The 12,260-nt window shown below is 36.2% G+C and overlaps 1 protein-coding gene across 1 annotated transcript in view; it reads right to left on the bottom strand.

The window, feature by feature from the left end:
• The window catches only part of SYCP1 (synaptonemal complex protein 1), a 126,787-nt gene that overhangs the window by 105,242 nt on the left and 9,285 nt on the right, over positions 1-12,260 (bottom strand). Inside the window, exon 7 of the mRNA XM_042993787.1 lies at positions 6,573-6,646. Coding sequence (XP_042849721.1) covers positions 6,573-6,646 — 74 coding nt within the window. The remainder of the gene's footprint in view (positions 1-6,572; positions 6,647-12,260) is intronic.

Raw genomic sequence — 12,260 nt, 5'->3', positions numbered from 1 at the left:
TGCCTGTGAAGTGTATCTAGGCAGATAGGGCTTTAGACAGCTTCCATTACTCTTGTTGCAACACCCGATGCAGCTGAGCATGGTGGGACAAAGCACAGAGAACCAGCAGATCTGAATGGGCCCTGAGGACAGAAATGAGGGAGGACTCAGCAGCAACCTATGTGGACCAGTTACCGAATACCAGTCGAAACGAGAAAAGTCTCCATGGATAACAAATGTCCTTCTCTACCACATGGTACAATATGGGAACTTCCAAATTTAGATTCAACCCCAGGGGAAGGGGGAAAGTTCCCAAATTTACTAAGATTATGTTTCTTCTACGTTAGCAGCATCAAGGCTTTAAGATATTAAAAATTAAGATTTTTTTATATTTTAAGATATCAAAGTGTTATGCATGTTTCAGTTTATTGATTACAATTATGCAGAATCAGTTTCTACATTTATCAGAGCATCAGAAAACTAGCCAGAAGGGGCAGAGTTACACAAGGTGAAAAATTTACAAACTGCTCAGGGATCTGCCATACAACTGTAAATATAAAAAGAGGATTCAGCCACTAAACCAGAGGAGGTAAATCCAGACTAAAGTCAGTTTATCACCTAGTTTATTTAGTCTGGATAGTTCTTGCTTTTTTCAATGACATATATGGTGAGAAAACCCACAGGAGGCCTACAAAAAAATACTGTCAAACAAAGGAAAGGGAACAACATGAGAGATGTTAAAAGGAATAACCTATCTCTGAAAACAAAGTCTATCTAGAGAACCCAGATGAAGATTTCAGAAAACTATCCAGTATTCTCAACAGAACCAAGAAAATATGGTCAATGAAAGAGGAAGATACAGTGAAAAAAGACAGAACAGGCCACAACAGAAATGCAAGAAATGGGATAAATCAAATAGAAAAATAAATGAGGAGGAAAGGGGCAATGAATTAGATGACACTACAAGAGAATTACAGGTTAGAGGCAGAACAGTACAGAATTGATATTTCAAAAGTCAAACTGGAAATATAGGAAACAAACCCAATGAGGGGGAAAATATTAAAACAATTAGAGAAAAGAAGAACTGAAGGCCAACAAACAAGTATTGCCCAAACAAAAATCAGACAGTGCCCAAAGATATCATAAAGCATTCATGAGCTAAAAAAAAGACCGGTACAGATTGAAATGGTTGTACTGACAAAACTGTGAATTATAATGATCAAAAATACACACACACACACACATACACACACACATACACACACACATACACACACACACACACAATATCTAGGTATAGATCTAGGGAACTGTGATTACCCCCATTTCACAGATGAGGAAATTGTGAGACAGAAAATTATGTTATTTTCCAGGATCCCAAAGCTAGTGAGTAGTGGGACATGATTAAAACACAGGCGTGCCTGGGGGCACCTGGGTGGCTCAGTCGGTTGAGCGTCTGACTTCAGCTTAAGCCATGATCTCATGGTTTGTGGGTTTGAGCCCAGCATCAGGCTCTGTGCTGACAGCCTGGAGCCTGCTTCAGATTCTGTGTCTCCTTCTCTCTCTGCCCCTCCCCCACTTGTGCTCTGTCTCTGTCTCTCAAAAATAAATAAATGTAAAAAAAATTTTTTTTTTTTTTTAAACACAGGTGTGCCTGATTAAATCTAGTTTGGATAAATGCAAAGAATGCTATCTGGATCCAAAAATGTAAATGTACATGCAAAGAATGAAGCAAAAAAGAAAATGTAAAGGTTTTAATTAACAGTGAACTCACTAAGCCTATAATGCATTGTGACTATCAAATAAGCTGACCTTAGAGTTCATTAAAGACACCTACAATTAGACAATGAATAGTCCCTTACACAGGTTAAGTTACAAAACTAGATTACCTCAGACAGATCTGGACTCTATAACAAAGATGTTCAACAGATCAACCAAAATGCCAAAAGCACTTAAGAATCTTCAAATGTCTAGGCTAACGACAAGATTCAAAAAGGACAAGAAGCCAGCTTTAAAGATCTAAAGAGATAACACATAAAAAATGACTTAGACTTTTTCCATATGCCCTAAGGAGAGCTACAATAAGAAGACAGAAACTATGTCAAGATTTCAGCTCAACATAAAAATTAAGAGCTGTCCTTAAATGACAATCTTGGGGTTAGTGAGTTTCCATCACTGAATATATTCAAACATAAAAACGACTACCACTTGGTTAGACATGCTATAAAGGAAAGTAGATCAATGGAAATGTAAGTAGACTACAAAAGCTTTAAAGTCTTTCCCAACACTAAAACACTAACTACTTTAGGTTAGGACTTAAGGCTACAAAAAAAAAAAAAAAAAAAAAAAAAAAAAAGCTAACGCAATATTTCGAATGGCAGGCTAAAGAATTCAATATCATTCAGTGTGCAACAGCCATTTAAAGGGTTTTTTTTTAAAGGTGCATCTAAGAACAGATTTGTTCTTTTTTTATTAACCTATCACCTACTATCTTGAAAGACATTGTCTAAAGAACGGACTATACTGAATTAAGATATGATCCCTTGTCCTTAAGCTTGCAGTGAGATGTCTAGCATATAGTAGTAGACACTCAAATATTTGTTGAGGGAATTCATAAATACAGTACATGGTAAAGGTATACAAAGAAGAGGAGCATCTAAATCAGACTACAAAATTGGGGAATATTTCCCAAGAGCAGTAACATTTATTCTGAGTTTTGAAGGACAAATACGAGCTAAGGAGATGAAGGAAAGAGGATCAGTCAATAAAAAAATATATTCAAAAGCTCAGAAGCATAATCTGTTTAGGGAGTAACAAGTAGTTCTCCATGAGCCTGTATATATGGGAAAGTGGCAAACACCATGCTATCCACCAAAAAACATATGGAAAGCCATTTAATGAATTAAACAGTAACATGATTTGGTCTGTATTTTAGGAAAGCATCAAGGACTCTATTTTCTGGTAATAGCTAAGTAATTCAGACCAACCCTCCTACTGCAGACAGTTAAAAACCTGGAGGATTTTTTAATTCTTGAAGGAATCAAAGATCTAAAAACATAATGATGAAAACATAATCAGGCCAAGAATAGATTGAGGGTTATAATTCAAAAACACCAAACCAACTTCCAGTGCCAGTCAAGATGAAGTAATTCCACTATAGCTTTTCTCTCCCATTACTTACAGCTAAAACCCCTGAATGAAATACATAAAGCAACTACTTTAGGACTCTGAAAAGTAAGCAAAGGCAGATATACTGGAGACAAAAAGTAAAATCTTAAAGAAATGACTCATGGGAAGGTGAGTTTCCTGTTTAGGTTTTTTCCTATCTTCCCTCCTAACAGTAGCCAAAGTGTAAGGCCCCAGCAGAACTGTAACAGGAAACATGAGCAGCAAAAGGAAATCCTGACTTTTTTCTTTTTTTTCCCCTCACAGCCCTGTCCCCAAAATGGCCCTAGTAGTGGAATAGTAGCAGCCATGGCAGCGAGGACATACAAAACCCCAAAAGAAATTCCACATTTACAGCCAACGGGCAGGGAAAATGGGCCCAAGGCTGAGCATGGGGGAGAAATCTTAAAGACAGCTCCAAAAGAGGATTACCTAAATTATGATATGAGTCCCATGGGAAAATTGAGAGACTATACATGTACAAGACAGACCCAAAACAAATACAGCAAGGGCTTTTAAAACTAAACTCCAATATAAACCACTACCCACATCCCAGACCTAATCTTGAGTGGAGCATACAAGAAACAGAGCCAGAGCAGTATACCAAAGGCTTTGAAAACTGAACTGATACTGGAACCCAGCACACAAAAGGCAAGATAGAACTTGTGATCTGATCTGGAGTTGACAAACTGCTAAAAAATAAATAAACAAACATACATTGTCCTGGGGATTTTAAAAGGACCCAGATTCTCACAACATATAATTTCAAAGTGTCCAGGATATAATCAAAACTTTTCAACATTCAAAGAACCAGGAAAATGTGACACCATTCTAGGTCTCAAGCAAATAATCATAGATAATGAAGTACACAATGAGATAAACAAGAAGTAGAATCTAGAGGACGACACACCAGAATAGACCCCTTTAATAAACTTTATTAAAACCTTAATAAAATAATGTTTAATTTACTATGTTCATGGAGATAAAAAAGCTGAACTTAAAAATTTCAGCAAGGAACACTAGTGGTGAACATCGCATATTAAATCACTATGTTACACACCTGAAACTAATGTAACATTGTCCATCAACTTTATGTTAAAGAAAAATTTCAGCAACAAACCTGAAAGTCTAAAACGTGACACTACGGATATTTTTAAGACCAGCTAATATATACAAAACCAAAAAATGCAATAACAAAAATTGAAACTTCGACTAATGAATTAAAAAACAAACTAGAACTAGCTAAAAAGAGAATTAGTGTACTAGAAGAGAGATTAGAAGAAATGTTCCCGAATGGCACACAAGAAAAAAGATGAAAAACATATACAAGGCAGAAATATGAAAGGTAACAGCACAGTGGCCTCACTGACTTGAAAAGATTAAATAGGCTTTCATCTAAGGGACTTTGCACTTACTATTTCCTAAAATAACTACATGGCTCACCCCCCCCCCCACACACACACACACACTTACTAGGGTCCCTAAAATACTTCCCCAATCACCCTATCCCAAAATACTCTCTCCTTAAGTAGTTACCATCACCCAACATATAATTTGTTTATGGTCTGTGTCCCTCCACTAGGATGCATCCTCCTTAAAAGCAGAAACTGTTCATTGCTGTTTTCCTCAGCATTCAGAATATTTCATGACCCAAAGTAGACACTTAAAAAGCTGGTGAATGAATAAATGAGACAGAAAAATCCAACAGCAAAAGGAAAGACTTCAGGAAGAATCTAGATGGAGTTTACATTAATAAGTGTAAAGACTTTGTATAGGAAAAAACGATCTACACATCATATCAAGATACACTCATCGGTTCATTTAAGAAATCACCTAAAAATCTTTTTAAAGATTCAGCAAACCTCTCCCACCATCTATCTCTGACTTAGAGAACATAAAACTAAACAGAGAAAAAAAAAAAAAAACCTAGCAGCCTTGTCTCTATGGCCCAGGTTACTTTCTACAAAGCAGTCAACACACCATCCCTCTACACCCATCAGTGTATACTTCTCACCATTTTTTATATATAGATGGGAAAGCTAATATTGAAAGTTGAATAAACAGGATGCAGTGGAGGAGCTGGTAGGGTACACTACATTCTAGAACTATATATATTAGTTCTAAAAGCAAAGTACTATGTGTAGGGACAAAGAATTAAAAACACTAGCAATAGTGCATACTGGAAAGAAAGAAAGAAAGAAAGAAAGAAAGAAAGAAAGAAAGAAAGAAAGAAAGAAAGAAAGAAAGAGAAAGACAGACAGACAAGGAAGAGGAGAGGGGGAAGGAAAAGGAAGAGGAGGAGGAGGAAAAAAAGAAAAAGAAAAAAGAAGAGGGAGGAGGAGGGGAGGAGCACTTTGCACTGTTATAAGCAATTTATATTTATTAACAAATTTAATTCTCAAAACAACACTAAGAGGCACTTTATTAACCAATAAACAGTGGATCAGAGATTATATAACTTATCCAAGGTCAAGTAGACAGCAACCTAACTCTTAAGCCCAGGCTCTTAAGCAATAAGCTGTGTGACACTAAAATTTTAGCTATCCTGAAAAAGCAGATAGACAGTATATCCTAATAGATTCTTGGCAGAAACAAAGTAGAGCTAGTGTGAAAATAATGACAAAGATAAAAGTATTATTTTTGAAAATAAAATTTGTTTTTCATCAAAATGAAAAAAATTCCTACAAGTAAAATCAAAATATGCATACAATGAAAAGGTGTACTCTCATATATATACCACAACCTTATTTGAATATTTTAAAAGCATGTTTCTTTAGAAGAAACTTGAGAATTCTATTTAGATAGGAAATAAATATTGCACTACTCTTAAGTACTAGGCCTTCAGCATAGCCTTCCACCAGTAGTTTCTATTATAAACATGGTTATGCATCAAAATTTAATATGCTGGTTGTTCCAGACAGAAAGAAGCTTAGTCTCAAGATCACATTTTAACTGAAATAAGAACTACAAATGTCAGATATACAGCTTTTGAAATAAATTATCTTTCAAAAAAACTTTGAGCTTTGAAAGCTCAAAGAACTAAGAATCAAATCACTACTTATGCAAAGAAATGGTATGAGGCACATGTAACTTGTTCAAATCAAAGTTGGCTCCAAAAAGTGAAAAAACAATTTCTTCCCTTCTCCATTAAAATAATAATAAGTTGATGGGGCGCCTGGCTGGCTCAGTTGGTTGAGCATCCGACTTCAGCTCAGGTCATGATCTCACGGTTTGTGAGTTTGGGCCCCACGTCGGGCTTGGGCTAGGTGCTGACAGCTCAGAGCCTGGAGCCTGCTTCTGACTCTGTGTCTTCCTCTCTCTCTGCTCCTCCCCCACTCTGTCTCTCTCTCAAAAATAAACATTAAAAAAAATTTTTTTTTAAATAATAACAAATTTAGAAAATCACATAAAACAAGAAAAATATTTACATTTCTTTGTCTTTTCTGCAGATCTGGCACAGGTTTCTTTGAGTAAATTACATAAATGCCTTGTAGCATTATTCCTGAAAGAAAGCAAAGAGTCTGTGTAAGTGCAATCTGATCTCAAAGCAAAATCATATGTAAAAGTTATGAAACATTATTATAATTTTTGAAGAAAGTCTTATAATACTTTAATATATATATCACATCCCTCATAAATGACTATATGGAAAAAATATGGGTTGACTGCACTATTAGCAAAGATGATTTAGTAACTGCTTCCCTTTAAAGTAAAAAGGATAGTTCCTTAACAAGTTTCTACCCAAGTAGCTATCAATAACCCTTCAGTAAACAGTTCTAGATTTGCAGAAGAAAAAATATGAGAAAAGAGAGTAGGGCTTTTCATTTACTAATTACCCCACATATACTCTAGCTGTCTTACCCTCAAAACAGTAAACAGGTAATTTTCTGACTAGCCTTTCATTACATGAATAAGACGACCTCTGATCATCTCAATAGATGCAGAAAAAGCATTTAATAAAATTCAATATCCATTTGTGATAAAAACTCTCAACAAAGTTGGGTATAAAGAGAATGTACCTCACCATAATAATGGCCATATATGACAAGTACACAGCTTGCATCATGTTCAACAGTAAAAAGCCAAAAGCTTTTCCTCTAAGATCAGAACGAGACAAGAATACCCCCTCTTGCCATTTTTATTCAGCATACTATTAGAAGAACTAGTCAGAGCAATGAGGCAAGAAAATAAATAAATTAAAGGTATCAAAAAAGGTATCCAAATTAGAAAGGAAAAAGAAACTCTTAACATGATATATAGAGAAAACTCTAAAGACCCCACCAAAAAACTGTTAGAAAAAACCAGTTCAGTGAAGTGTGTAGGATATAAAATCAATATACACAAAAATCAGCTGCATTTGTGTACACTGATAATGAACTATCTGAAGGAGAAATTAAGAAAACAACCCTATTTACAGTTGCATCAAAAAGAATAAAATACCTAGGATTAAATTTAACCAAGGAAATTAAAGACCTGTGCACTGAAAACTATAATACATTAAGAAATTGAAGACACAAATAAATGGAAAGATATTCCATGCTCATAGATTAGAAGAATATTGTTAAAATGTCCACATTACCTAAATGGGTCCTAATACCAATTCCAATGTGGAGGGGCAGCAGTTCAATTCTTGGGACCAACAAGCAATTCTTGGGACACCAGTTGAGTGTACAATTCAATTCAATCTGACACTACCTACCTGGAGATAGCCTCAGATTCTAAGGGTTCAGTCCTACAAAAACTGCTGTTCCCCCAGTCCTACTTGAGATTCTACAAGTTAAGGGTTCGGTCCTACAAAACTGCTGTTCCCCCAGCCCTACTTAACCAGTTGCAAGCCCAAGTTGTTACCTACACTTCTGTCCAACTGGCTATAAATAAAAAATTCCCATGACTCACTCCTTAGTTTTCGGACACCAGTAACAAGCTCAGATTGTTACCTATACCTCTGACAAACTGCCTATAAATCTGAGGTTCCTTAGGTTCAATTAATTTGCTGGAGCAGCTCACTGAACACTGAGAAACAATTCACTTGCCATGTTACTAGTTTATTATAAAATAATGTAAGTCAGAAATAGTCAGGTAAAAGAGATGCATAGGGACAGGCATGGGGAAAGGGTGGGGAGCTTCCATGCTCTCTCTCTCTGAGCTCACCACTCTCTTCAAATCTCTTTACCAAGCTCGAAGTTTTCCTGAACCCTGTCCTCTTGGGTTTTCATGGAGGCTAAGTTACATAATCATGATTGATTAAATCATTGGTCAATGATGACAGATTCGACTTCCAGACCCTCTTCCCCTTACCAAGGGTGGGGGGGTAGGGGTGGAGACGGACTGTAAGTTCCAACCCTCTAATCACATGCTGGGTTCTCCTAGCAGCCAACCTCATCCTTAAGTAGGTTCCAAAAGTCATCTCATTAACATAATAAGAGATACTTTTGTCACTCTTAGCACTTAGGAAATTCCAAGGGTTTTGGAAGCTATGAGCCAGGAATGGTGGATGAAAACCAAATATATATACATATATACATACACATATACATACATATATGTGTGTGTGTATATGTGTATGTATATATATATTTATATTTATATGAGAAATACAGATTTGGTCATCTGAATGACCAAATATATTTTTCTTATAAATATCACACTACCTAAAACAATTCACAGAATCAATGCAATCCCAACCAAATTTTCAATGGCATTTTTCAGATACAGAACAAACCTAAAATTTGTATATCACCAGCGAGCCAAAGCAAACTTGAGAAAGAAGAGCTAGAGGAATCACACTTCCTGATTTCAAACTATATGACAAAACTAGAGTAATCAAAACAGTCTGGGAGGGGGGGGGAACTGGTCAAATAGGTGATGGGGATTAAGGAGTACACTTGTTGGGATGAGCACCAAGTATTGCATGCAAGTGTTGAATCACTGTATTGTACACCTGAAACTAATATTCATTGTATGTTAACTAACTGGAATTTAAAAAGTTTTTCAAAAGTATGGTATTAGCATAAAAACAGACACATAAATCAACAAAACAAACAAACCCATGCATATATGGTCAGTGAGTTCACTACAAAGGAGCCAAGAATATACAACGGGGAAAGGAGAATCCCTTCAATAAATGGTGTTGAGAAGGGGCACCTTGGTGGCTGGCTCCATGAGTTAAGCATCCAACTTGGGCTCAGGTCATGATCTCACAGTTGGTGAGTCTGAACCCTGTGTTGGGCTCCGCGCTGCAGCTCAGAGCCTGGAGCCTGCTTCTGATTCTGCGTTTTTCTCTCTCTCTGCTTCTCCCCTGCTCGTGCTCTCTCCCTGTCCCCCAAAAATAAACAAACATTAAAAATTGTTTGAAATAAATAAATGCCACTGGGAAAATGGAACCACTATCTTATAGCATACACAAAATCAACTCAAAATGGATTAAAGACTTGAACATAAGACCTGAAACCATAAAACTCCTAGAAGAAAACATAGGTGGTAAGTTCCTTGACATCAATCTTAGAAATGATTTTTTTGGATTTGACACAAGCAAAGGCAACAAAAGCAAAAATAAACAAGTGGGACCACATCAAATTTAAAAGCTTCTGGGGGTGCCTGGGTGGCTCAGTTGGTTAAGCACCGACTTTAGCTCAGGTCATGATCTCAAGGTTTGTAGGTTTGAGCCCAACATCCAGCTCTGTGCTGACAGCTCAGAGCCTGGAGACTGCTTCGGATTCTGTGTCTCCCCTTCTCTCTCTAACCCTCCCCTGCTCGCATTCCATGTCACTCTCTCAAAAATAAATAAACGTTAAAAAAATTATTTAAAAAAAGCCATGACAACTGAAATCAATACATGATCAGTATTTAAAAAATAATAATAAAAAAACAAAAATAAGTGCTTCTGCACAGCCAAGGAAACTACCAACAAAATGAAAAGACAACCTACTAAATGGGAGAATATATTTGCCGATCATTTTGCTATACATATATCCAATAATTATGTTTCATACCTAAAATTAATGTCATAAATTATACCAATAAATTTTTTTAGAAAGTTCAATACAATGTAGTCTTGTATGTTCCAAATCTCATTACATGTTAATGAAAATTTTTAAAAAAAGAAAGAAGAGGGAAAAAAGACCTCTAGATATCCTGAAGTTATCATATATTCAACAGTTAGATATAATTTTCCACCTTATAAATTTTCCATAGAAATGAACTGTTACAAATTAATCATTAATAATGATTTTTGGGGTGTTTTTATATTTATTTATTTTTGAGAGAGCGCAAGCAGGGGAGAGGCAGAGAAAAGGGAACAGAGGATCCAAAGTGGGCTCTGTGCTGACAGCAGCACAAACCACAAACCATGACATCATGACCTGAGCTGAAGTCGGACTCTGAACCGACGAGCCACCCAGGTGCCTCTCATTAATAATGATTTTTAGCAGCACCTGGGTGGCTCAGTCACTAAGTGTGACTCTCAATTTCAGCTCAGGTCATGATCTCACTGTCCATGAGTTCAAGTCCTGCACTGGGCTCTGTGCTCAGAGCACAGAGCCTGCTTGGGATTCTGTCTCCCTCTCTCTCTGCCCCTCTCTCACTTGCATGGGCATTCTCTCTCTCTGAAAAATAAATAAAAATAAACTTCTGAGTTTTTAAATCTACATATTAGTTTAGTAAAAAGCAAAAGATTATTACATAGACCATATCCTTTGACATTTTCAATAATCTAATAAATGAAAAAGCTAAGAAATCACTGAAATCAAGTGTGGTTTTTTGTCTGCTTTTTCAAAATTTTTTACTTATTTTAATTCAGGAGTAGTCAACATACAGTGTTATATTAGTTTCAGGTTTATAATACAGTAATTCAACAATTCTGGAAATTACTCAGTGCTCATGATAAATGTACTCTTAATACACTTTACCTATTTCACCCACCCCCCACCCACCTCACCTCTGGTAACCATCTGTTTGTTCTGTTTTTGGTTTGCCTTTTTTTCCTTTGTTCATTTGTTTCTTAAATTCCACAGGAGTGAAGGCTGGAGGTATCACAATTCCAGATTTCAACTGCTACTACAAATATAGTGATCAAAACTGTGGTACTGGCACAAAAAGAGACACACAGGTTAAGAGAACAGAATATAAAACCCAGAAATAAACGCACAATTATGTGGTCAACTAATCTTCAACAAAGGAGGCAAGAATATGTAATGGGAAAAAAGTCTCTTCAACAAATGGTAATGGAAAAAGTGGACAGCTACATGCAAAAGAATGAAACTGGACCACTTTCTTATACTATCCACAAAAACAAATTCAAAATGGATTTTTGAAAGGCCTAAATGTGAGACCTAAAATCATAAAACTCTTTCCAATTTGGATGCCTTTTATTTCTTTTTGTTGTCTGATTGCCCTAGAAGAGAGCACAGGCATATCAGCCATAAAACATCTTTCTAGATAGGTCTTCTGAGACAAGGGAAACAAAAGCAAAAATAAACTATTGGGACATCAAAATAAAAAGCTTTTGCACAGCAAAGGAAACAATCAACAAAACTAAAAAACAACCTACTGAAGGGGAGAAGATATTTGCAAATGACATATCTGATAGAGGGTTAGTATCCAAAATATACAAAGAACTTATAAAACTCAACACACACAAAAAAACCTGGTAACCCAATTTAAAAATGGGCAGAAGACATAAACAGTTCTCCAAAGACGACATACAGATGGCCAACAGACACCTGAAAAGATGATCAATGTCACTAATCAACAGGGAAATGCAAATCAAAATCACGCCACCTGTCAGAATGGCTAAAATCAAAAACACAAGAAACAACAAGTGCTGACGAAAATGTGGAGAAAAAAGAACCTTATGCACTGTGGGAATGCAAACTGTTGCAGCCACTGTGGAAAACAGTATGGAGGTTGCTCAAAAAATTAAAAACAGAATTACCATATGATCCAGTAATAGCACTACTGGGTATTTACCCAAAGAACACAAAAACACTAATTTGAAGGGATATACACAGTCCTATATTTATTGCAGCTTTAAAATAGCCAAAATATGGAAGCAGCCCAAGTGGCCACTGATAGATGAATGGATAAAGAAGATGTGGTGTATGCACATACACACACAC

The sequence above is a fragment of the Panthera tigris genome, chromosome C1 (genome assembly GCF_018350195.1).
Source record: "Panthera tigris isolate Pti1 chromosome C1, P.tigris_Pti1_mat1.1, whole genome shotgun sequence".
Classification (NCBI taxonomy): domain Eukaryota; kingdom Metazoa; phylum Chordata; class Mammalia; order Carnivora; family Felidae; genus Panthera; species Panthera tigris.
This window is presented reverse-complemented; position numbering and strand designations above follow the sequence as displayed.